General features: G+C 43.1%; 1 protein-coding gene across 4 annotated transcripts in view; it reads right to left on the bottom strand.

Annotated features, from left to right (window-relative positions):
• The window catches only part of RIMKLB (ribosomal modification protein rimK like family member B), a 50593-nt gene extending 29321 nt beyond the window's left edge, over positions 1 to 21272 (bottom strand). For 2 of the 4 annotated variants that reach the window (XM_030958532.1, XM_030958365.1), the window contains exons 1-3: positions 20886 to 21032; positions 19380 to 19882; positions 13116 to 13336 (exon numbers count right to left, since the gene is read on the bottom strand). In XM_030958532.1, the coding sequence (XP_030814392.1) occupies positions 13116 to 13290 (175 nt within the window). In that variant the 5' untranslated portion in view covers positions 13291 to 13336; positions 19380 to 19882; positions 20886 to 21032. Of the gene's footprint in view, positions 1 to 13115; positions 13337 to 19379; positions 19883 to 20885; positions 21033 to 21091 lie in introns of those variants that run through there. The other 2 variants (XM_030958447.1, XM_030958616.1) reach the window with 2 other exon arrangements.
• Positions 21273 to 27704: the final 6432 nt, after the last annotated feature.

Consider the following 27704-nt stretch of genomic DNA (forward strand, 5'->3'; position numbering starts at 1 on the left):
ACTTCGAACCTTAAAAGGATTTTTAAGATATACTTACCGAAACTTTGTCTCACTGGGAATAAGAAGCAACAGACTGCACGCCAGACAAAGGAGAGTTAAAGTTTAACTCTGAGTCTACAGGATATTCCTGAATGCTGTCTGAGTCAGTGGAACAAGAACACATAGTAACACTAGCAGGAGAACTCGGGATGGCCTCTTCTGTTATTAACAACAACCTTCATTGAAGAAAAAGGCATGACATAGGAAAGAAAGCTGCCCCACAACACAGAAAGACAAGATTTACATGGCTCTGCTTTCTAGAACAGTGTGGTTGGTGCAAGGAATCTGAAGCTCACAAAAAATAATTTCATGATCATAACAACCAGCTGCCTCTGCCACTGCAGGCTCAGCCAGGCTCACTAGTGCTCCCCTCCTACTTTATACTAAGAAAAATCTCAACTCAAAGCAGGGCATCCTGTCTGACCACAGAACTAAGAATGCACTTCACCCTGTGAGTCTGCTCCTCATCCAGGAACAGAAGGCCCAACACTTAATGTCCAAAAGTAATATATTACTTTTTTTATATATATGAAGATATCCTTAACCATATAAAAAAGCCTGCAAGGCACCTCATAAAATATGAACTATAAACATTGAAAGCTGCGCTGTCAAAAGAATGCAAACTGAATTCCAAGAATGGAATAAGCCAATTTCCAGAGTAGCTGAGTACAATAACAACGGGGACATGCCAATTTACATATTCATGAAACAAGTAAAAGGGAGAATAAGGTATAAGAGCAACTCCCCCAGGTATTTAGGTAAAATTCCTTGGTCTCACTGACAGAATACACATTATCTTCATGGTAAATTTATCCATGGACTACTATTCAAAGACAAGAGTATTAGGTCACCCAAGTAATTAGTTATCATTCCAGCACTCCTGGTTTCCCCTACATCTACATTTTTCAAAACCTAGATAGTAAATAGTGTTGATGCATCCAGCACAGTCCCTATGTGCACATACTTTATTTAGTAAGAATGTAGGTATTCAATATTACATTCAAAAGCTACATTAAGAGAAAACTATTGCAGCCACAAAGCCAAGCACACAAAGGTTAGAAAAAGCCACAACTAAGGATGTCTGTAGCACTGATCTACTACCCCACACACATACTGTCTTCAATTACACAAACAAACATTATTTTTCCCCACAACAGATACCTAATGTGCATAGAAGGTACAGCACTCATTTAACAAGCAGTGACTGAGGACTGTATTTTCTTTTACATTGTTTAGTGTGTAATCCATGGGTTGGTATACTGAAATCCTTGCATAAAACACACCACTGTTAATTTCTTCTTGAGTTTTATGTATTGTGCTTATCACAGTAATATCTAAGTCCTTCACAGTCATAATTAATTTTGATAACACCACAGGAAATCAGTGAATATTCTACTGATCTCCCATATAGGGGAGGGAAACCCAGAGATAAGTGTTGACAAAGGAATTCTAGATGCCACTTTTGAGACACCATGATTTCTCAGTTGCTCATGCTGCTCTGATTGACTTCATTTGTGGATCTAAGTATTCAGCTCTTTCACAAAACTGATCCTATCAACCAAAGTCTGGGCACTCAGAAAATGCAAAAACATGCAATTAAAGGCAATTTCTGAGCAGTTCAATTTAAATCACCAGACTAACATTTTTTCTTCCAGCAATGTTCTGCTTCAATTGTCACAAATTTTTGTAATCACAAAAAAGGCATCCTACAAATTGTCCTCTCCACCATACTGCAAGTTACATTTCCAGAGCAGAACATCATGTACTTTAAGGAGGCTGACAAAAAGGTAGCAAGCAATTAAGTAATTTAAAATGTAGTAGCTGAAAACAAATACACAACAAAGAAGACAAAATTCCAAACATGATTTTGTCAATTTCTAAGTTTAGGTCATTTGCTGCTGCTACTCATAACAGAATTTTATATTAATACTTGCAGATAATCAAAAGCAAACTTCATCCCTTGGCACCTAAGTAACACCTGACATGGTGGAATAGCATATGAGGGTGAGACCAGCTTGCTTTGCCCCAAATTCTCACTTCCCATCCATCCCCCCATAGAACTGATCCCCCCAGATATTCCAGTTAGTTTCCAAACCACGGATTTCTCCTACTGTCATGTAGTTTCTCTGACTGCAATTTTGAATACCACTGTAACCACTCACTTGCCTGCTTTGCCTTCAAACTTGTTTCCCATTTGAGTCTCCTTGTTCAGTTTGCAAGTTTCATCACAAAACCTGTGCTCCCATCAGTTCTAATCTCCAATTTCCTTCATGAGGGAAGCAACTCCTTATCTAGCAAGAGTTTCTCTGCAAACACTTCCTGTTACTGTTTCTTGTTCCGGCATGTTTGCCAAGTACACTGCCTTCACACCACATCTTTCTTCACAGGCACCTCAGTCCCCAGACCCAAAGCAATTTCAATCATCTTGTCCCAATTATATTTGGATGGACCATTCAGGTCTTTGTGTCAGAGAGAAGAGGTATAACCAATATAAAAGAACCCTACTTTAAATTGTGTGCTCACACCAAACTGTATCCATCTCACAGCAAGACCACAACACCAGAGGATCTTTCTTTTCCATAATACACAGATTTGTTTCAAATGTTTTAGCTGTGAAGTTTAAACAAGTCTCTAAGATGCTTAACAGATTGTTTTTTGAAATGGTAATAATTTGGGACAAATTTATGTCTACTTTCACTAGCAAAAGTCACTTCAGCCAAACTGAGTTCCTGTTCCAAGCTTGTACTTCCAAAAAGATCCTTACAGATTTGGAGTAAAACATTCTTTTTTCCTTGAAGTGCCCTCCTTCCACTGCATGACTTGACAAAAAATTCACAAGACAGTCTCAAAGAAACATTTAAGACTTAAGGGTCAGATGTATTATTAATAAGGAAGGACAAATTCTAAGCAATAAAAATCTGATGCAAAGGTTTAGCCCACTGTTGTGTTAAGGTGCGTGATGTGAGACCCATCTGCAATGTCAAAAAAATCCTCATTAAATGTTTTATCCAACATAAATATATCACTTAAAACAATCAGTACTAAAACTGAAAATTGCCTTGCCCAAACTAGCTGAAGTAGCAGTTTTGTACCTGTGTCACCTGTCTGGCCAACAGATGAAACCATGTTTTTATTTTGTTTCATACATAAGACAGAAAGCAAAGCAATATGCTCTTTTTACTGAAAAGCAAGGAAGAAGGCATTATAAATTAGGACTTGTCATCCATTTACCATCTTGAGTGTCTCAAATTATACTTTTAAACAAATCCTGATTTTACCAGGAAGTAAGCATAATGTCAGGACATCAGCAATTTCAGCAGTTAGGTCAACCATTCAGATGTCAAAGCAAGTAACTTTTATTGGGGGTGGGGAAACCAAAATAATCTATTCATTAATTCAAGACCTTCACAGTACTATCTGGAGCATAACAAGAACCTTGGAAGAAGCAGCTTGACTTTTCACACTAGAAGCACAAAGGGATTCTGGCACTTCTCATAGTAAGACAAATTAATGGTGAAGATACCCTTTTACCTCACCATTCAAGGATAGTTACTTGGATACGGAACCCAAATACTGACACAGTCATCAGACCACAGATCCCTCCTAGGCTGATCTCTCTCTGTATCATATCACTCTGTGTTATATAAAGTATACAGCTAGCAAAGATGAAAATATTCCATCTCTAAGGTCAGGGCACAAACCTGGGAAGAAATATACTTGTAGTTACTACTTCAACCAAAGACAGATGTTAAACAATTCTAACATTGATGCAAATGCCCCAAACTCCAGATTCTATGTACTCACAGCTCTTTTCTCCATGCGATGGATCAGCAGAAATGAGCAAACATGACGTGCCTGTGAAGCTCTAGGAAAATACGGGAAGTGACTGACCACAACTGTGGCTAAGCAAGTTGACCTTATCATGTGATGACTAGAGGGGTGGAGCACCCCTTCCATAAGGAAAGGCTGAGAGAATTGGGACTATTCAGCGTGGAAAAGACTTTCAGGTGACCTAACTGCAGCCTTTTAGTACCTGAAAGGAGACTACAAGAAAGATGGTGAGTATTTACAAGGGCACGTAGTGACAGGATAAGGGGGAATGGCTTTAAACTGAAAGAGGGTAGGTTTGCTTTAGATATTAGGAGGCAATTCTTGATTATTAGGTGATGAAGCACCGGCACAGGCTGCCTAAAGAATCTGTGGCTGCCTCATCCCTGGAAGTGTTTAAGGGCAAATTGGACGGGGCTTTGAGGAGCCTGGTCTAGCAGAAAGTGTCCCTGCCCATAGCAGGGAGGGTAAAATGAGATGATCTTTAAGGTCCCTTCCAACTCAAACCATTCTATGACAAAAGAGACCAAAAGGTGGCTTTTAAGATAAAGGTTTGTAACACTTAGGAGACTGTTTGATTCTCAGCTGAGTGAATCACTTGCATGTGTAAATGTTTGTCCAGGAGAGCAGCAAGAGCCTGAATGTCTCCCCGAGGTAACTAAACCAGCATGGGGGAGTGTAACCAGGGCTCAGCCCAACCTAGAGGATAAAAACAGAATGATTAGCCAAAAGAGTTTTGAAGAGAGCAATGGGCTTGAGTTGACTTAAACCCCTTTATGCCTTCCCGGGGACTGGGAATGCCCAGCGTTGTGACAGTGAGCATATCAAAAGGACCTGTAACGAGAATCACCTTTGCATTGTGCTCCAACAGCTCTGTCTATGCTCTATTTCTAAATTGCTTGTCAAACAATTCATAGCTGTATATTTTGAACAACTAAAGAGAACACTTACACAGCTTTTTACAAAAGACTTCTTCTTCTGTCCTTGAAAAAACTTCAATTAAAAGGAAATCATCCCCCTCAAAGTTCCCCAGCACTGTATCAACACAACAAGACAACTGACATGACACCTAGAGGATACTTTCAAATCAAGTTCTTAGAACTCAAGGGAAATATTTATTGATCTTCTGACTGCTGTTTTTCCCTACCAGATCTAATTATTCTTTAGACAGAAATTGCCAAGAAACAGGATTTGATAGCATGGATTTTGAGCATATTATTTCATGGGTGTTACAACTATTAGGGTGAACAAAATCTTTGACCATAATAACTTTGTCAGTGGAGTCCAACTCCCTTCTCACCTAAAAAATCAAGAGCACTGGCATACCTAGTCTTTTTTACTTCACATCTTAACAAAAAGGATCAAATCACTAGTGTGTCTCTTCCAATATCTGTTCTTCCATGCTTTACTCACAGATGTGTCAAGATGGGTAACAAACACAGTAAGAGTCCCCAGCTCAATACCTGCCCTATATTGAAGTACAGAGCAAGAAAACCTTTCTGTATAATAAGAAAGGTTTCCTACAAGTTAACACAATTAATTAGTGCAATTCAAGCAGGGTTCCTCTAACAACATAAGCAGAATATCTTTGCTGTCAGGTATTCTGCTCAAGTTGTCAGAGCTCTAACACATTCTGCTTCAACTTGCTTAATTTTTAACAAATAAAAAGGCATTTTATCACACTTTTAATCCTAAAATGCACTAGATTTTTAGAGAGATGGAAATCATATAAGCTCTACCATTCAAAGAATAATCATTATAAGGACACCACTACAGATTTTTATGAAATTGTACATGTTAATTATTTACAATACAAGGAAATAAAAAATAATTTATCATTTCAGTAGTGACATTCTTTTTGTTGCTGTTCTGCTCTTCATTCCACTCTTTCTATGCAGTAAAGGGCAGATACAAAAGGAAACTGTAATTCCTAAAACTGGTATTTCACCAAAATTCACATGTAAGAGTTTATAAAAATAAGAAAATAAAGTGACTTGTCCATGGACACTGGTACTTCTAGAAATCCCTATCAATCCAAACACAGGTCTGCACACTGGAAGACCATCTCAATACTGGTCAAGGTTCAGCGTTACCAGTCTGTCTCACATTCACAATCACTGAGAATCAACTACCCATCATTCACAAATGGACAACTACCAGACTTGAGAAAAGGTGGACAAAGTCAATTGCTTAAAGAACAAGTGATAATGGTACTTCTCTGATCACAAATCTGGGAAAGCAAGCATAGCCGTCAGTTCCATAAAATAAAGTTTTTCACATCAACACTTGGGCTATCTTCTAATCTCTCCCACTTCAACACACAGTTTGCCCTTCTGATTTAAGTGCCAAAGAACTGTTTGTGCAGCCACACTGTTTCCTGACTCGGAGGGCTGATGAAGTCTAAAAAAAACACCTGCCACCAAGAACACACTGGTTTAAAACTACATCAGTATGCAGACCCAATTCACAACACAACTGCTCAGACAAATGTGCCAGCAAAACTTTCTTAGGTGACACAGCACTGGAAGAGGGATTGTTGGAAAAGTGACACAGAAACCCCCAGCCAGCTAGATTGTCTTGTGAAATGTTAGGCTAATTTTCATTTCTCAACTAGGATGTATGGAAACACTTCTTTCATCTTGCTTTTGTCCCTTTTTACATTGTTTATCATCCAGATGGTCACTCCTGAGAATTCTTACAACAATTAAAAATCTGGCAATGCTTTCTGGCATTTTCAGATATGATGACATGCACGTATGTTCAAGATGATGTGCCCCACAAGTCTCATTTTCCTGGCTGGCTGTTCTAGAACACATGCAAATGAAAAACTTCAGACCTTAACACATCCCTTTGAAATTAACACAATAAAATACCTCCCTGCAGAAACATTCGTACCCCTCTACCTTGCCAAGGTGGCTTTGGACTGAGCCCATATCTACAACTGGTGACATACTGAAGAAACAGAACAATTTTGAGAAGATCAAATTCACTGTTAGCCTTTGTTATTTTAGCATCAGTTTAAGATGACAATCATTCACATAAGAATAGAAATCCCTGACAGGAAGGAAGAAAACTGCAAGAACACCCAGGATGGTTAGAGAGTATAAATCCTTTCTTTCTATATGCATTGTAATAAAGTTGTCTTTGGTGTCATAGTTCTGAAAAAAAACCAAACCAATTCTTCTTAACACACATGGCAACTGTTGAAAGGCACTGTTATTAAAATATGATAATAAAGCAAATGTTACTTTTTTTCTAGTAGAGATGTGTTTGTCTTGGGTATGTAATACTGGGGTGTCACATACTAGGTTACACCCACCTCTAAACACAGCTACCATTCCAAAATCTCCTCTATATAGTCCATAGCTGCCTAACAGTAATGCTTACAGTTTTAGCATCAATCAGACTGGAAGTGATCAGTTTCCACAGTGAAAGAACATCAAAAATGAAGTTTCAAGCGATTCTAAGCCCAGCACTTTCCACAGCACAAAATCCACTTCATGTCTAACCAACTTCCAGTCCTTTGCACACAATGCAATTCCTTCTCCTGCTCTCACTTGAGTCACAAACCAATTTCCCAACTCTGCAGAGGAAGTAATGGCTGCTCTGGCTGTAGTTAATAGCAGGAAACAGGCCAACTCTGCAGTGCTCAAAAAGGCACCTTGCCAAGGCTGCCTGCTTCTGTTCCATCACTCCCAAAGCCACTGCTGCATGCTGCAGGAAAAGCTCTTACATTAAGGTGCACTGCTGGACTAACAAGTGCCAGGGGACTACTGAAACAGCCAGAAGGAAGAGGACATGACTATGTTCCCTCTTGTATGATAGAAGACAGTGTTTAGGTGACTTACAAAAATATTAAGAGTTTTGATATTCTGATATGGAAACCATTTCATATACGTAAAAGCCCTCTCTTGCCATGGATCTAGCTGATTCAAAGTGTTTTTTGGTTTTTTCTTACCACTACATGAAAACACAAGAATTTGTTATCCACCCTTACCTTTTTTCCCCCAGCTTTCTACACTTTACAGAAATCATTCAACTATGCCAATTCCTCCATGTTTATTTCAAATTACGTCTAATCCAGTGTGTGGAAAAAAAAAAAATCAGAGATCACAACTACTCATTACTAGTTCAAACTAAGTAAGAAATGAAGGATAGATCATACGGAACAAAAGCACATCTTGCAAGATGAAAGACTTAAACAAGACACTGCCTTCTATTGCGAAGTTCAGGCTCACACTGGAAGCCCTGAATCAGCACACCAACCTTTATCAAATTAAAATAATCTATCTTCTAAGTATTTCCTCTGCAGAAAAAATGAAGGTAAGAGATCTGTTTCCAGATGCTACTCATCTGACTTAAGAAAAGTCAGCTGACTGTGCACAATGTATTACTGTTTTAGAATACACAACTACTAGGGCCTTTTTATGCCTCACCTAAGCTGACCATTTGGTTTCACATTCCCAAAGGAAAAGCCAAGTAAGTCTTAGGAAAAGTTAATACTTTGTTTTATACTTAAGTCACTCCAGCATCTTCAACAGTTCAAAGTTCATCAAAGCTACTTTCCTTAAAACTATTTTCCTTCACAGGACAGTATGAGAAAATATGGAGATTCCAAAAATTTACAATAAAGGTATTGGTAAATTGCTGACACAGTGAATTCCAATTTCTGCTGTTTGGTAGCTAAAAAATTTAATGAAAATATTACTCTATATTATTTTAATGAGGGAAATATCCAAATTTCCCTAACATTTTCTTCACAGAAGAATAGTTCTTTAGCCATGCTGTCCTACAGGTAAGGTGTGGAGTCTGTGGGGAAAGGTACTACTCAATCCTAGACACAGGGAAGAAGAAAGAATATTCAGAACGGGGAGACAACCCATGGGTATGTTTTGTCTCTTGTCCACAAAGTCCCCCTATAGGGTGGGATTTTCCTACCAGCTTCCCTCACCTCCACCTCATCTCACACTACACACCCCTGCTCACAAGCTGTAATTTGTTTAGCTGCAAACTCCTCAGGCCTGTTACATCACTGCATTAGCAAGCTTAGATATATAGTTTAAAAGTACACATTTTGACAGGACTCACTGCTAAGGCTTCAAATCAGTGTCTAAAAATGTCCTGCAGAGTTTTGTTGCATTACTTGTTATTTGTATTTGTATTTCAAATAAATATAGGAATTGCCAAACTAGATTAGAAAACTAGACATTTCAGTTTGTAATCCTTACATCTAGTAAATACCAAATGCCATGCACAAACAAAATAATCCTAAAGCTGACACAATCAGACATCCCAACCACAAGAAAATTCCTGTTTTGAAGTATTTCTGGAGCTATAGCTAAATCAACATAAATACAAGCCATTCCCTGAAAGAACAACCCCATTCTTCCCTGCCTGTGTACCAGAACTAGGAACTGTGTCACCACAAAAAGGGTTAGTGCAACAATCTAATCCAACAGAAAACTGTTAATTATTTGGTGTAGGTAATCTTCCATTGGATTGCCCAACTCAACTCACACAAATGCAAGATCCTGCAAAGTAGCAGACAGAGAAGAAGCCATTTTTTTTTAATTAGCTGAGGTACAACATGTAAGCAAGCCAAGAGAAACATGAAGTCCTCTACAAGGCAAGCAGCAACAGCAAGGCTGAAAAGGGACAAGAGGAACACAGCTGCTCCACTCGGCAGTGGATTGTCCTAGACTTGTTTAGTTTCAAGATTTTAGCTCTTAGGAAACTTAGGCTACAGCTACACAGCGCAAGTTTAGATCAAACCAGCCCAGCACCACCCTCCACTTTCTTCCACACATGCATTCTTGTCCATTCCTGTGCAACAATGTTGTGCATGTCTGATTCAGTAACCATCTCAGCACACTCAACTCACCAGAGAAGCAGAAAGAATTTATACAGCACTACTCTTCCACTTATTTTTTCTCAGCTTTTTCCTTGGAAATCTACAGAGTACTACTGCCACTGTGGAAAATATAAAGGAGTGTATGGCTTGGGTAAGGAGACACCTATTCAAGTAAGGCATAAACCACAGTTAATTTCAAAAAATACTTGTTGAACTTATTTCCAAAAGCGTTTAAGCATAAATCAGTTTAAGAATTTCCTTTTAGACTAAAAAGGAAAAACTTGAATTCTACATCTTTTAACTTGGATTTACAATCACTTCTGGACTCATGCTGTGTTGAGGTATCTAATGTGGATCTTGAGCTCCATACAGGTTCACCATGTGGCTGCTGATACAGGGATTGTATGGGGTGCTTGGGATTTTGGATCATCCTGAGTTTCAGCTGTAAAAGAAAAGGAACTAGCAGGGATTGCTGTGCCTACACTATTGGTTTGCTTTGGGAATCCAGCCACACTTCCCATCCAGCCCTGCAGTACAGCAGAGACCTGCCCCAAGGAGTGGCTGCTGCTGAATCCACTGAGTGAAACAAGCCCCCCTCCTCCCCCTTTCTCTTTGGCCATGGCAAATCTTTTCATTTCTGACAGACAGAAATTTTGTAAATCTCAGCATCACAAAAGCTTCTGACTTTGGCCTGGGCATCAGTGATAGCTGCATCAGTGTGCTCTACTGTTAAGGTATAAGCCATGTGGTTTGTGGAAGGGACAATTTTCACATGTATGTATCCCACGGTTCTGCTCAATTTTCCTCCATTTAGAAGTGCCTTTTCCACTCTACCCCTGTGAAGTAAATAATTTAATAATTTAGTAATTTAAGCTTTTTAATATCTTATGCTAAATTTTTGGTCTCTGAAGTCTCCAGCCATGTTCCTGACAGTCAGCAAGCCCACAAGAAGGATTACTGACTCTATCATCTAAAGAAATACCAAATTTTTGAGGTTTTAAATAGCACCCTGTAGTATCCAACTTGACTGTGTAAATTTAACACTCTTCTAACAATTTACTTAAGAAATTGTCTTGGTTTTAAAGGACAAAAAAGCTCCAATCAAAGTGTGAATATGTGGAAAAAAAACAACTATTACTTCCTCCAATATCATGTATTACTTTCAGAGTTTGAGCCTTGAATTGTCAATCTTTCAAGACAAATAATAAGAGAAAAGGAAGCAAAAGCACATGATTATCCACTGAAGATACATTCTCTTCATCAACTCCTCTATGTCATAGAAAATTTTATTCAACCTGGATCCCTCACACTACAGCAGATAACAAAAAGGGTACAGAATGCACTACCTCCCGGATTTTGTTACAGGACACCTTTTCCTATGCCAACTAAGGTTTTTAAAAAGGAAAATGAAACACAAAGCTTTTGCTTGTGTCCTCTAGCAGAAATCTTTATCAAAGCATGTGCAAAAGCTCTAGAAAAAACACAACTGGAAAATTAAGAGAGAAGATTTTTCATTGCTCTCCAAGAGAAAGAATTGTTTGATACAAGACAATTCCCACCCCTCAGAAAAAAAAGAAAAAAAAAAAACCAAAAAACCCCAAAAACACAATTAGACAGACCAGACTTCTTATTAAAAAAAATTCTATCTGCAATCTTTCAGCATTTTTATCTCACTCTTTTTCAAACGGTCAGTTACTTACATCATATTGAATGAACACTTTGTATGAGAATAATTTCCCTTTTCTTGTATTTTGTTCTAGTAATTTTCTTAATTTTTCTTGTTCTGGGACTACACATTCTTCAATATTAGTTTTCCAACTTGCATTACTTTTATCTTTTTCCTTGCAATAGACACAGTGCTAGGAGACATTAGACAGAAGAGAGTAGAAAAGTCCACAATTCACACTTGCCCTATTTAATTCCCCGAAAATAGACAGAAGACAGAAAAGAAGAAATCACTAAGAAATAAAACACAGTACTGAAATGCTGAAGGACTAATTATGCATCTCAGAGACTGCAGCTACAGTCCGGGATGGCTGTGTTCCCACCACACACTTTCCAAAGGAAAGCACACTCAGAGCTCAGACTTTCTGACAAGAAGTTTCCTTGATTTGAAGACATCCTACAGAATTTCTATCTGTGATAAAAATCATAAGACTCCTCAGATTAAAAGACAAAATAGGTAAACAGAAGTTAAGAAATACCAGAATAAAAAATACTGGATTTACCATGCATGTGTTTTATACTTGATTGATTTATGCCAAAATAGGGTATAAATTCTGACCAAAGTTCTTCCCCAGAGTCAGTTCTATGATTCCCTTCCCACATATGATTTCCCAAAGAGGAACAAGGTATACATGGCAGCCTCTTCTTCATGGCTGAGGGTGCTTCCATATTTTCTTCCCACACAGAATTACTCTAAAACAACTTTCAGAAATGTAATTCTTCCCTGGGTCTCCAGCAATACATTTTTTTGACTGATAAATGGGGAAGAGGAATGAAAGAGTTAAAGGTAAAAAAAAAAAATTGCAAACTCCTTGCTTTAGGAAATCCAAATTAAAAAATGTTGAAACAGAAATAAATTACAAATGTTACACAGCTTGACGTTGGTGGTATTAGTATCTTCCCATCACATAAGCTTACTATCTACAGTAAGAGATAGTAAGTAATAAGATAGTAATAATCCTTTTACTTAACATTTCTAATGCAACTTAACATTTTACTCTTCCTTTTTAATCACCATAGGAAAAAAAAAGCTAGAAAGGAAACAGAACAGAAATCTTACCATTTAGTTTTAAACACTATAAATTGTAGTAATAGATCAAATTATTTGATGCACATACTTTATCAGCACTGTTCTTTTTTGGAATTCACATAACTCCACATCTGTACAGCAGCATGCTTTAGTTATGTCACATTATAAACTCTAGTTCCATGACACTTTGTACTGTTCATTGAAAATTCCTTTTAGATTATTTCCAGTGTTTTCTATTTTGGAGCCAGAACACAAACAGAAGAAAAAAGTCCCTCTTCAACTCTTAAATGTGACCCACAAAGTTCAAGTACTGAAGCAAAAATTAAGTTCCATGATTTCGTATTAATTCGGGGGTCCTGTAACCCTTACCCTGGACTCAACAAAATGAAACAATCCTCCTCTCTTTTCTGCAGAGGAAAGGTAAAAATGGTTCTAATGCAAATTAGCAAACTGAACAATTATATCTGATTAACATAACACTTTCTAAAAAAAACTGTATTATGTACATCTACATGATTCAGATGATGAATGGCAGGTAGTCTGGCATACATGGAATTTGTTATTAAATAGTACCGATGCTCCATTTTACAATCTTTTTCCAAGTACTCTTTCGTCACACTCCCAGCCTTAGCTCATTCTCACCAAGATTTCCATCCTCAATGGTCAGCACCACTTCATCCATCACCAAGGCCCGGAAATCCAGCTCCTCTTCACAGCACTTGGCCTTCAGGGCTCTCAGGATCTCCTGCTGAGGGTAATCTTCTCTGATGCGGCGGTCTGTTAAGAACCACAGCCTGGGAGCAACTGAACTGCACATCTTGGACTTGTCTTGCAACCTTCAAGGCCTCCTCCCAATGGAACTGCTAGACAGAGGAGAAGATGAGACTCTGTTAGAGTACACAGGCTCTTATCTTCACGATCCCTGCTGTACTAAGTCCCACTTCCTCTGCACCAGTCAGTCCATTTCAACAGACTTCCAACCTCCAAAAAGCAAAATAATGTCTACACCTACTCTGCAAACAAAAGTAGCAACAACAGAAACAAATCCATTTACATTCCATGAATGCTAAATGCTAGAAATTAGGTCTTGGTCCTCATCCCAGCTTTCTCCTCAAGAAGTACACAAAATGTAACTGAAAACAATTTGAATGGCCACGTCTGAAGGCCAGAATTTCAGCTTCATTATTAGGAGAACTCCCTCTACTGAAATAACTCCGCCCTTCTCCTAGGCACTGCTAAAAACCCAGTGATAGACTTGATTTGTCTCTTTCCCCCACATATAGAACAGTAGAGTGTGACAAACTCTTTATGTTAAAAAAGCAGACCAGAAGAACAGAAATTCATTCCCACAGAATGTTCCAGGTAACTATTTAGGACTGTTTTGCTCTCACAAATATTTCACATCTGCTGTGAGATATACTTAGAAATATATGAAGTAGTATCCAGAACACATAATAATGGAAAAACCAACTGAACAAGGAGCACCAACAAAACATCAGAACATTAACAGATGTAAAATAAAGCAAAATCTAGGCCAGAGTTTCAGTGTTAGCCCTTTCTTGGTTCAAATCACTTTTTTTAAATCACCTTTATACATAAACAGCACTAATGAATTCAGGCCCAAGAACTGAAAACACAGTTCAAATTGAAGAATTTCAATAGGGTTAGAACAGATAATAGCAAGGTACTGCTCCTTTTGCTTTGGAGTGCTTGGACTATTTTTGACTGAATATATTTTTACTGAATTATTTTTAAAGCTGTAAACCAGTTACAGGTGCATAAATGGACCACTCCTTTATGTTCAAGAAAAACAAGCATGGTGTAGGGAACAGGAATTCTGGAGAAAACCAGAACGGTTTTCTGTACCACCTTTAAACTTTCCTATTAAAGTAAAGATGAAAAAATCGTAACTTTCACCAATGTAACTGCCATGAGCTCCTAGCAGAACTGAACTCTGAGACAGAAACAGGAATTTTGCCTGGTAGTCATAATGATTGCTGCTAGCAGACAAAGTAAATATAAAACCACCGTTAGTATATAATTGTTATCACTTGATATTACAAAGAATTTTAGTTTCTTCAGCAGGCCTTAGGACAAAGGATTGTTTACTTACAATCTTAAGAAACAGCTAGGTTTTTCTAGCATTAGAAAACTTTTTTTTTCCACCACAACAACCTTTTCTTAATAAGAAAATAAAATTTTAAGTGGACATTTTTATTCGTGGTACTGAGAACCATAGTAACAACCCACAAAGACTGTGACTTTTTTTTCATTGATTTGGTAAATGAGGTGCAACAATAAAGCCGAGAACTACAGTTCTTCATACTAATAGACTGGAAAAAGGCAGAAGCTATGGAAACACAATCACAGATCCAGACCAGCCCTTCAATGCAGTCAAGATGTTCAAGGTAAAGCAGGAAAAAGAGTGTTTGCTCCCTGCAGAAAAATGGGTGTGGGAGGTTACAAGGAGTATCTTTTGATCTCTTCAAGAACCTCTTTGTTCTTCAAAGCAGCTCGAAGTGAAAAGGACAAGATGAGGCTTGGGCTGGCAATGGCTGACATCTCCCAGACCCTGCCCCACTTGTGTCTCCCTCAACAATGCATGTCTGGACGCGGTAGTTTACAGGGAACTTCCTGGAACAACATCCTGTGCTGGGCGGCGGGACAGCCTGTGTTTCTGGGGCAGGAATGCCCCCGCCGCAGGCCCGGCCCGGGGCCCGGGCACTGCCCCACAGCGCTGCCATTTGCACAGGGCTGGCCGGGCGCAGCAGCGCCACCTGCCGCCCCTGCCGAGCAGCGCCGCTCTGCCCGCGGCCCGGACGGGCACATCCCACACAACCGCGGGAGAACGCCGAGGGCATGGAAAAACACCGCACACGCTTCCTCAGCGTTAAAGAGGAAAAACATAAATCAGATACCATCACATATTTCTGCCTGCTTGGGGTTTTAGTTTGGGCTTTTGTGGTTTGAGGCTTTTTCCCCCTCAGTACTGGTTCTAATGCTAATACAAGAATCAAATATTTTCTCCCCATTTTTGCTTCCTTTGCCAATCTGCTTCAAATTTTCGCAAATCTCTACTCTATGTGGCCCCACCTCCACCCCCTTAAATACGCCATCACATTTCCCTGACTGTCATTTCAGCACTTAATTCCTTAAAAATCAGCTAAGGGTCAAAAAAGAAAGAAAAAAGGTATATCCTTCTCTTTCCTCCATCTTCTACTTTTGAAAGAAATTACAACATTGTCAAGAAGGGCCGTCCATATATCAATGAGGATATTAAACCAGCAGGTGTATAAAAATGCCTTGGGTATGGCTATTCATCTCTCTCCTCATTTGCTCAAAATCTTAATGGTTTTATAAACGTATACACAAAAGCTCCCATCTTATCATAAGAAAGGCAGGTAACAATCTCAAGTCTGCAAGTAATGACTGAGAAGCTCACTTTAGAACAAGCTACAAGCCAGCAGCAGAGACAGAAACTAGCAGTCCTAAATCTTGGATCCTTCACCTCCAACTCAATACCGTATTTTTTTTCTACCCAAAAGAATTTCTTTTTCTAACATTCTGCTCCTAAAACCAGAATACATTCATCAGTTTCAGCCTCACCTTATAATCTCTTTTGATTGCGTAAGAAATCTCACACAACAAGACTTACATTTACTCTATTAACCCAAACATCTTAAAAATTCCTTCCACATTCTCAAGAAAATGGTTTGTAGGAGGAAAGCTGGCCTTGCAGTCAGATGCACAAAAGCATTATACTCTGAATTTGGATATTACTGCCAGAATTCTTCCCTGAAAACCAGCTCCACCCATTTCAATCTAAAAGACACAGCCTCAGACAATGCTGGGTGTGCAGAGAATACTTCCTAATCCATGAGAGCATCTATTGCAAAGTAACTATGGTATATATAAGGGGAAGAGCAGATGTTTAAATAACTTCAAGATGGCCACTTCAAGCGCACTTTTCACTCAAAGCTACAACAGTCAAAGTAAGTACAATCTTTCAATAACTACTTCACAGATTTATGAAATTCGAAGGCAAAAACAATCATAAACTTAACTGCATGTAACAGACTGGGAGAGGGAAAAAGGGTGGTATCAAAGTAAAAGGTCTGTGATAAAAATCAAACTGTGTGTCACTCCAGCCAAGCAGACGCTGCCACAACTGCTTCAGGAATACACTGCATGGAACAGATTCCTTGCAATTTATGGAGGGAATGAAAGCTCACCTCAACTTTCAGCTGTGGCACCCTTATCCTGCTTAAGCCAGGCCTTACTCCAGCAATCACACAGCAGCTTCCTTCCCTCCCCAGCACATGCAAACCTATTTCCTCCCACATTCCTTCAATCTGCAGTACACCTCTAGCAGCTGCTCTAACAAAAGCACTCACTGTGCTGCCTTTCTACTTTACATCATGTATGAATATGTTTTATTGAAATAACAGGGAATTCAGCCAATCAGATCAGCTGTCTAGAGAGATCTGGAAATCATCTCTGAAGACCACTCTTTTTGCCTTGAAGGAGGTGTTCTCTTCAGAGAAGATCAGAGACCTCCCTCTCCCTCCAGGAATGGGAGATTGGTCTCCGTGGCTCATTTACTCATTCTCCTGTCTTCAAAACCCAAAAGTAGGAGAAAAATAGACTAGTTTCTATTTCTTTTTCATCACTATGTATTTCCCTTAAGATGAAGCAAGAAACGTATTACCGATAAATGTGTAAGATAAAAGGTATCTAGTACGCAAAAAAAATTCAATATTCTTTTTGTTCACGATGCAACTACTCAATGCTTTTGTAAATTAAAAAGTCTAGGTTGTGTCTTCCCTATGGGAATAAGGAATGGAATCCCAGATGTTTATAGCATCAAGGATCAATGTGATCTAGCTATTCCACCTGCTCAAGCTGTGATCTGATGTTGCAGCACACTCCCACTGCCTACAGTGGGATCTCGGAAACACCTCAGTGGAACAGTTATTACCAGCAGCCCCTCCCAGAATCGCCCCTTTTTTAGAGCTTGGCTCAGACTCTCAGTTGCAGAACTGCGCAGATTATGCAAACTCCACAGATTTCAGTGTTCAAAAGAGAGGTAAAACCTAACCTTAGTTTTAACATACCTCTAGGCATGTTTAATCCTTACATCTGAGATACTGACAATAAAAATCTCAGGGAATTGAGAAGGAATGAGCAGAAGACTGACCATCACAACCACCATGGGAAAAGGAGAACTAGGAAAAACATTGCTCCAAGCACCCACCTCACTATGAGTAACATTAACAACACCATTAATGTTTATCCCTTAATACTCATTTTCAGAACAGTGCTATTCAAGCTGGAAAAGGTATTTTGACTTCCTTTTCATCATTAATTAGCTAAGGCTTGCAACTGAGTACACATTTCCAATAAACCAATCATCTCTACCATTACAGCAGTTTCTAGAATAGCTGGAAGGATGCATTTCAAGACAGTGAAGACCCAAGAATGGCTGGCAGATTGCTTGCAAGTTATGTCCTTCAGGAGACACCTCAAGGCAGATCTGAATTATAAAGTCAATCTCAGACAGCAGACGAGTTAAACAGCTAATGAACAGTTGTCCAGCACATGACCCAGCATGTAATCCATCATACACTGTCATGGAAATCTCTGTCTCATCTTAATGAGAAGAGAGCAGTATTTGAAACATCCCAGAAATAGGACTTTCTATGTCATAGGGAGAGTAGGTCTGCAAACAGTTCACAGCTGTTTTGAGCATAAAGCACAAGTGATTTTTTTCCACACAAAGATACCAGAATGATGATCATCATAAGAAAATGTTACAAAATATGTATGGATGATGAATATATCACATGGTGATAGAGAAAAGAACTGACATCTTTAGAAAAATAAATCCAAGATAAGTCAACTCGTTCCTGACAATGCTGCTTCATGGTGATGCTTAAGGCCAACATCAAGAAAAATTCCTCTTTTACGTACCAGAAACTAGTTTTCCTAAGACTGTCACATAACTGTTTGAGAATCTTTGGAAAGAACACATTTTTAAAAGCTGAAGAATCTGAAAAATTAAAATATTTATTTAAATGCATTTTATATAATATATTGAAAAGCTGCAGCACAATCTGTCCACTGCTGCTGCATTATCATCCACCCTCTACACATGCATCGGAGAATTGAAAGTCTCTGCAGGCAGGTGAACCCCAAGCACACTTCTATGAAAGCACATCACAGTATTCACCTCCTTTTCCCTTTGAGATTTGTAGACTGCAACAGCCAACAGACATGGGAATATATTAATTGTTCCCATTCATTCCCACCCCTGCAGACGGGCAACTGCACTCCCCATGATGGCTTTCATCTCCTTGTCTCCACCTTTGCACTGAGTGATGTTCAAGACGCTAGCAGCAATCCTCCCAGGCACAGCTGCCTCTGAAAGGCGGACATCCACACCCCCCATCTTTCCTCCTCTGTGCTCACGCTAGCAAGTAGAAGGCAAGATTCCTCATTCACACACCCCACTTCTCGATCATCACCGAATAATCCATTCTCTTTCCTCCCTGCAACATGAGCCCAATACTGGTCAGTATCAGCCATCCTTCTACTTTGGTCTTGGTATTTTTTCCAACAACAGGCTCTCAGCTTTTTCACGCCCCTCCACTGTCCCCGTGTGCGCACGCACGCCCGGGTGAAATAAAACACACCATTTCCTCCCACATCAGCTGCTTTTCCACCTGTGCCAGGTTCCCCCGCAGTGTGGTACAATAATACCCCCTCTCCTCCCCGATCCGTGTGTACACAGCCGGTTTTCCCTCCTCCCTTCCCCCACCCCACAGTCTCTGTGCATGCCTCTCCCAGCGCCTGGAGTGGGGGAAGGGAAACATGCACTGCGTGAATGAATGGGCTGAAGAGACTTACCAGAAATTTGGTGAGGAAGGAGTGGAAGACGAAAAAGACACTAAAGATGGGTGTTTCCTTCAGCGTGCCAAGTGCTGCTTCAGTTCTGGCTCCCTTAAGGAGGTCACGTGTCTTGCTAGGTACCCCTTTTCCTGGATCCTCTACTAACCAAAAAGGGTTGGCACGGAAGTGTTCTGGGTGCCTCCCTGCACTACACCCCAAAGGAGGGAAGGGTACTACTGAAGCTCCCAAAGCAAACAAGCAATGATAACGTTCTCCTGGTCCTGTCAAGCACTGTCTAGCGGATGCCTCTGGGACCAGGGTAGATTTCTGAGGGAGGGAAGGGGGAGTAAATGAATGTTTAAAATAATTCCCAAATTGTTCTCCCCTACGGAGCAGGGAAGGATGGGAAGGAGTAAAAAGAGTACTGGTGAAGAGCTGTAGCTTTCTATGTAAAAGAAACTCAATCCTTGTGTCTCTGATTCCTCAGAACTAAACCCCTAAATGACTGAAGTCACCAACACCTAAGGAGGAAAAAAAAAAAAGAAGAAACATCCCTATTAGACATAAACATACAAAGGCATGAAATAAACTAAATCCCAAAGGAAGAAAAGGTGCTATTCAAAACAGTAAGCAAAGTCAAAAGAAAATGATGACATGAACATTATTAGGGGAAATGTGCAACTTTAAGTACTCCACACAAATATACTATCACAGAAATCAATTTTAAGGGGGAAAAAGCCCACAATGCTAAGCAGTTTGTTCTTCTACTTAAAAATGTGCGTTTAATGGATAGATAAATCCGTACCTACAGGGGAACATACCTACAGGGAATTAAGTTTCTAAACCTACAAAAACTATTCCTATTTATTTGTGAGCCTTTAAACCTCTCCCCCAGAACATCCCTTAGGATTCAGATGAGACTGGAGAAAAGTACATTTCAGTTCAGAAGCGTGTATTCTTATGCATTAGAAGCATGTACTCCCATGCATTAAAACCCACGCTGCCACAGAAAATAAACAGCGGTTTATAAACGGTGACAAAAAAAAATGAAAAAACAAAAAAAAACCCAAACCAAAATAACATGTCTAGAGGATGCTTGCTTAAATGATGGAATCAATCCAAGATTAACAGAGTGGCACGCTTGGAACACGGAGCCCCTGGTAAGATCTCAGGCAGTAAAGACACTGAGGTGCCACCAGCTCTTTTTTAAACACCGGAAAACAAAAGGGGAGAGGAAACCTAGTTGGGAAGGTCTTGCTGCCAGACCCAACGCCAGCCACACACCCCCCTGGCTCCATCACGTGAAGATCAGCCCCCACAGCCACCGCCGATCCCCACGGACCCGTGCGGGGACGCGGCCGCCGAGCGAGCCCGCGGGGCGGCGGCCCCCACCCCGCGCTCGCAGCGCGACCGACCCGCCCGCGGAACGCAGGTCCCGGGCCGGGGGCGCGGCCCCCCGCCCCTCCCGCCCCTCTCCCCTCGCACCACCAGCGGCCGCCGCCGCCGTCCCCCTCCGCCACCCACCTGGGCGCCCCGGCGGGCGCGGCGGGGAGGCGCGGGCAGCTCGCCCCGCTCCGCGCGCGGGGGATGCAGCACAATCACCATGGGCGCAGCGCGGCGGGGCGGGACGGCTGTGAGGGGACGGTCTCAACCACCCCCCGCCCGCCCCCTCCCCGGGCACGGCGGACCCCACCCCCGCGGGCTCGCGCCCGCTCAGCCCGACATCTCACCCGCCCCGGGCACCGCCGAGCCTGAGGGGACCCGCGGGGCGCCCACCCCCACCCCCTCCGGCACCGGGCCTAGGAAGGAGGGCGCGGGGCGACGAAGGCTCCGGGGAGACGCGCCCCTTCCTCCCCGCCGGCGGCGCGGTCCTAGAGGGAAGCGAGCGACGCGACGCGACGCTCTGCTCGTCCCCCCCACCACCACCCCGCCTTCCCCCCTCCTCGGTGTCCCTCCTCCCCGCGGCTGAGGCGAGAAGGCCGCGGCTGTTCCCTGCACCGAGCCCCCCGCCCGCCGCCGCCTCCCGCGCTCGCTCCCGCCGCCTCACAGCGAAGCGGCGGCGGTGCCGTAACGGCCGGGCCGGGCTTGGCACGCGCGGGGCGGGCGCGGGGGAGCGCGAGGGCGGCGGCGCCGCGATGCCTCGGACCGGACCGGACCGAGCCGAATCGGCTCGGCACGAACCGGATCAGACCGAACCGGATCGGCCCGAACCGAACTGAACTCGTGAGCGGCGGCACCAGGCACCACGGCTCAGGTGGCTGAGGCCACTCCTGTCTAACGGCTGAGGCCTCCCACAGAATGGGTCGGGATGGAAGGGACCGCAGTGATCGTCTGGTCCAATCTGCCCGCTCCAGCCGACCATCCCAGAGCACATGGCACAGGATTGTGTTCAGACAGTTCTCAAATATCTCCAATGAGGGAGACTCCACAGCCTTTCTGAGCACTCTGTTCCAGTGCTTGGTACCTGCTCAGCAAAGAAGTTCTTCCTCATATTCAGGTGGAACTTCCAGAGCATGAGTTTCTGCTCATTGCCTCATGACCTAGTGGCTGGCACCATCAAACAGAGCTCCATCCGCTTGGAATCCCCCCTTTAGTTGCTTATAGACATTGTTAAGGTCCCCCCTCTTCTCGAGGCTGAACCGGCCCCATTCTCTCAGCCTTTCCTTGCAAGAGAGCTGCTCTAGTCCCCCCACCATCCTCCTTCCCTGCCAGGACCTGCTCCAGGAGCTTCATGTTTCTCCTTACTGAGAAACCCAGACTGGACGCTGCACTCCAGATGCAGCCTCACTAAGGCCAAGTAGAGGGGCAGGATCACATCCCACAGCCTGCTGACAAAGCTCTTCCTCGTACTCTTCCTCACACCCACTCCTGCCCTTCTCCCCCACCCCAGACTGGGCTTCAGTCCAGCTCCTACTGCCCTGGCAGACCCCAGCCCAGATCCTGCCATGCCCATCCAGTTGCTCCATCTGTCAGTGCAGCAAAACATACAACACCTGTTGTGCTTATCGCTGCTGCTGCTGGCATGTGGTGTGCAAAGCCAGAACCTTTGTACTTCCTGTGACAGGTAAAGGTGTGACAGAACCACAGAATCAATTTGGTTGGAAAAGACCTCTGAGATCACCGAGTCCAACCTATGACCAAACACCACCATGGCAGTAGATCATGGCATGGAGTGCCACATCCAGTCTTTCCTTAAACACCTCCAGGAGCAATGACTCCACCACCTCCCTGGGCAGATCTTTCCAATATCTAATCACACTTTCAGTGAAGAAATTCTTCCTAATATCCAGCATAAACTTCCCCTGGCACAGCTTAAGTCTATGTCCTCTCACCTTACGTCCTGTGACATGTCCCCCATGCCACCATCATACAGCATCATGTGCCTGACATACCCAGCGTGTAACCAGGGCTGCACCATCCCTTGCTGCTGTCACTTCTCTAAAATAACAACTGCTGGCAGCAAACAAATATGACACATCCCCTTTATCAACCGACACAGCTTGTTGATCAGTTTCTGTGGCACACCTACTCAGTTTCCTCGGTACCACACCCTTTTCATTCACTATATTGTATCAGCTGTATGTTTCACGTTTTCCTGTGTGAACTTCTCCTTCACCCAACTTTCAGAACCTCTAGACACGGTACCCACATTGCACACCAGGGGAACAACATGTGTGTTCCTCAATAACCCGTGTTGCATTCCCAGCTTTGCAAATATGGGATACAGCCACTGGTCATTCCCAAACACCCATCCTACCACAAATGTTCCCATTCAACCTGCTTTCATCTACCTCTTTAGCATGTGGCAGTGCTGTCCTACCCATCTTAATTCTCTCACCTGAAAGACAGTCTGTTCATTTTGTTCTACAAACATCTGGGTCCTACTCCCCAAACCTCACATGTGATTCAGGCGGCTCTTCTGAAAACTATTTGCTTAATGAGTATGAGGCAAGGCTACCTCACAGATGGTGTCAGGGGCCAAAATCCCAGACATCATCCAATGCTCTCCTGTCTGCTTGTGTTGCTTGCCAAGACTTCTGGCTTCTCACAGCTGCAAGCCAGAGACCCCTTCCAAATTCAGGCTCCCCTCCTTCTGACTCTGTACAACAGTATAAGGAAAAAGATACTATCACCCACTTCAAAGCCAATTTGAAAGCACAACTTGAGAGCAGGAGGCAATCATAGGCAAGTAGCAGCAGGGTAAACTAGCAATAGATAATAGATACAGATAAAGAACACCAAAATGCTATACAGCATTTTTGTTGTTTTGACAGTAGCAAAATACTACTTTCTTTGACAGAATTACTACACTCTGAAGCCTTCTAGAACAGAGTTCCCATGTGCGTGAAGTTCGCACTTTCAAAAGTTGTAATTTCAGGCTGTGAGGTGCACGGGGTTTGTTTACACAGAGAATTTGCTAACAAAGAGCTACTGTGGTATCACTGCTCTGCTGAAGATTGTGCAACAACTGCACATTGCCAGCATGCACACGTATTTCAGAGTAAGAATTACATGCTGGTTTTAAGACAGCATAAAGCAAAGAGGAAAGAAAAATGTCTGCATTAGGATTTATATAACTACTGTGACACAGTAATAGCAGAGTTTTTTTTCTTTTATATTTCAGTAAGCAGCCAAGTGGTAAGGCAGGTGCCTCTGCTGCTCAAACACGGTTAACAGTTTGTGGAAAGAGGAGAATTGCACAGCTGGGGAATTCAGGAATGTAGATTTTTGGCCATACAAATGCATGTTTAGTTATAAGACATCTGAGAGGAAGTCATTCTACAAGTACAGGAAAAACACTCCTCATGGTAACAGTAAGATATTTGATCTCAAACCATTTGGGATACTTCAGCTGGATCTTACAATTATCAGTAACAATTTATTCTGCCGACTACCACTTACCTTCCTAGTGCTCTCTTATGCACAAATGTAGCCCTGTATCCTTTTTATTACTGTTCCTTGAGATGCTGGAATTGTAGTAGTTGAGCTTTGTCACAGGCTGTATACCCTATATCTCTAGAACAATTTCCCATCATCTAGAAAACTAAGTGAGTTTGAAATGAGTCATGAGAGTCTTTTGCCCTTTCTTGGAGAGGTAGAGCAGAAGAAAGGGTCGATTTATTGCTTAGGATGTGCCAATCTAGGATGTGCCTACTGCTGCAGAATCTTTTGAGTTCTTTTTTTAATAAAGAGTTGTCACTGCAACTGAGTTACATGTAGATGTTATAGTTTCCAAGAATTAGGCAAGACCTTTTTTATTTTTTCTATTATTTTTAATTTTTTTCTTTTTTCTTTTTTTTTTTTTTTTTTTTTTTTTTTTCTTTCTTCTTTCTTTTTTTTTTTTTTTTTGCCAGTGAAGGCAAGGTATCTCCTGTTATCCATAAATCTAATCTCAGGACAAAATTCTTACTATTTTATTGTGCAAGAATGATATTGGACAGTGCCCCCAGTGTCAGTGGTCCAGAAAGAATACCAAGCCTCACCCTTTAGGGAAGAATTATAATTGTAGTATCAACAAGGAATGGATGCCTCTGAACACTAACAAATCCTGACACCTTTCTTTTGAGATTTTTCCCATGCACTCTGTAGTGCATAGTGTAAGGACTGGTCCAAAGCCTTAATGTATGCAAAATCTGATTTCACGGTTGATTCCATGAAACATCTTTTGTCACTGAGTTCACTACAACTGCAAACCAGCTGTTCAGTCCTGAAGCCAAAGCCTGCAGGATATTATCCCATTATTCACATTGTAAAGTTTCACATACTATCTCTGGTGGAGTGTGTGACCTTGTGATGCAACAATGATGGAAAGTCCAGCCTGCAAATGTTGCTAAGCCTAATTATTTATACTCATTTTCCCATGTGCTGACTGTGTGCTCCCCTGTGTCTTCAGTAGCTACTCATTTGGTCAGCTGAGTCTCAGAGCGATGTTTCTGCTTCCCGCTTGGATGGCTGAATGGTAAAAAAAAAATATTTATAAGGCAAGGTATAGGCCTATGTTCACACATGAATGCTTGGGCTCACATATGAACACAGATGGTCCAGTGAAGGGAAACAACTTCTGGCCTGTGTTTCAACAGGAAAATGGCCATATCATTCTTGTTTCATACCATGTAAAATGAGGACTATGCCAAGTGGTGCAAATTCATCTTTAATTTCATACAACCCCAGTTTCTCATTGGTTCTTCTGTTACACTAATTCCTGTTCTGAATTAACTACTGTAAGATAGCAGAAAATTGAGAAACTACTGCTAACACAAAGGACTCCCAGCTAAGGGTGTCTGCAGAAAGTTCCAGGTTTCACTGACTCAGTCCCACACCATGCCCTGCAGAATGTGACCCCCCAGGCTGCAGGTGGGTCTGTCGCCCGTGTGCCTGACTCCACGTGGTTCATCAAACCGAACCCACCCATGTCTCTGCATAAACACAGTCCATTGCCCTACACACAAGGGTTTCCCATGCCAGAGGCGGCCCTGCTCCCCACGTACCGCTCCATGCCCTGCTGCCCGTGGCACCGAGTGCCAGGCTGCTCCTCTGCCCCCGCGTTGGGGTGGGGACCAGCCCGGTGGGGACTGCCCGCCGCTGCTGCCGGCACGGACACACCGAGCGACAGCAGAGGGGTCGGCGTGAGGAGGCTGCGGCTCCAGCGCGGGAGGGTCCAGCCCCAGGCTCGCCTCCGCTGCCCACCCGCACCCGAGAGCCCATCCGCATCCTCCTCGCCCGGGCGCGGGCGCGGGCGCGGGCGGGCGGGGCGCTGCGGGCAGCGGTGGCGGCGCTGGTGGCGGCGGTGCCGAGGAGCCCAGCCCTGCCCGTGGCAGCCGGCTGCGGCCGGCGGCGGCGGCGAGGTCTCTGCCGCCGGGCTGGCTGCCAGCGCCGCCGTGCCGCCAGCGGCAGCGCGGGCCGGGCTCGGAGCGCCCCGGGACGGGGGAGCGGCGTGGGGGCAGAGGGGCCGGGGCAGCGCGGGTGATGCTGCCCGGGTAGCGCCGTTCGGGGACCTCTGAACCTCTGCCGGGATGGAGAGCGGTCATGGGCTGGGAGGGCGACCGGTGCCGAACGCACTGGCAGGGGGGGGGCGCGCGACTGCCCGTTTCCTGTGCCAGGCAATGGGAAGGGAACCAGCAGGCTACTGCGGGGAGAAATAATTATTTTGCTGTAAATACTGGGACAAAATAACAGTGGTGTTTGCATGTGGTGGAATTGAAGCAATGGGAACCCCCTTCTTCCCAGCATTTGAGACGAGCCTCAGGCTCAGGGTACAATCCTGAGAGAAGAAAAGGGCTTGCAGGGGCATTGAAAGACCTTTTCTGACAGACAGCAACCGTTTGGGGACATAAGGGAGGAGTGCATGCATCTCATTGAATAGGTAACTTTGGAGAAGGTCAGAGGCTCCTGTTTTCCTTATTCTGGGCACAGTTTGAGGACTGAGAGACACAAAGAAGCCCAGGCGGGCATAGTTGCACACAGAAACAAAGGGAAGGATGAATAGCAGCTGGTAAGTTTCAAAGACTGGTATATAACCAGCAGCTCCCAGTTCCACAAGACAGGAATGCATTTCTCCCAACTGATTTGCAGTTCTGCTGCAGGGAAACAGAACGGTACTGAGGAGCTGGACAGAAGGATGAATGGACACACTCATTTGAAAGGAAAACGTTTTGTCTGTATCTCTCTTCTTCCAGTCCCTGTCGTCTGCCTGGCCCCTTCTCCAGCTGTTTTTCCCAGTCTGCATTTTTCCTTTACCATCTTGAGAAAGTTCCTGCCTGCCTGCCTTTGTTTCCTGCTCCTTTACCTCTTTTTGACTCCTGTTTTGCCCTTTTCTGTCTCCTTCCCCATTGTCTTTTGATGAATGCTGTTGCAGTGATGACTTTGGATTTCAGTGCCTGTTGGGAAGGATCTGATGCAACCACAGGATGGCTATATCTCGCAGGCACTTTGCTGCATTAAGTCTGATAAACATCTGCCCTCCGAGCTAAAGAGCTTCAGGCAGCAGGTTAAATGTCCTCGAGTTTATCCCAGTCGTGTTAGTGTTTTCCTCTTGTGTCCGGCAGTTCTGTCACCGGAGCTGATGAGAGCTGGCAAACTGGGGGTTGTCTTCTCTCATTCGTGGGGAGCAGTTTCTTCATTTTTCTTCACCTAACTGATGCCCCCTCTCGCCGCTAGCAAGGGTGCTTACACACCCCGCTCCGCTCGCCTGCCTTGAGCCGGTGGAGCTGATTAGGGGGCGGACGCCTGCATCTCCAGTTCTGGTCTCCCCTCGCAGGGTCCGGCGCCATGATGGGAGCAGCGCTCAGGAGGCTCCCTGCGGTGCCAGGGGACCCTTCCCCTTCCCTTCTCCTGCGCCAGGTG

The sequence above is a fragment of the Camarhynchus parvulus genome, chromosome 1 (assembly GCF_901933205.1).
Source record: "Camarhynchus parvulus chromosome 1, STF_HiC, whole genome shotgun sequence".
Classification (NCBI taxonomy): Eukaryota; Metazoa; Chordata; class Aves; order Passeriformes; family Thraupidae; genus Camarhynchus; species Camarhynchus parvulus.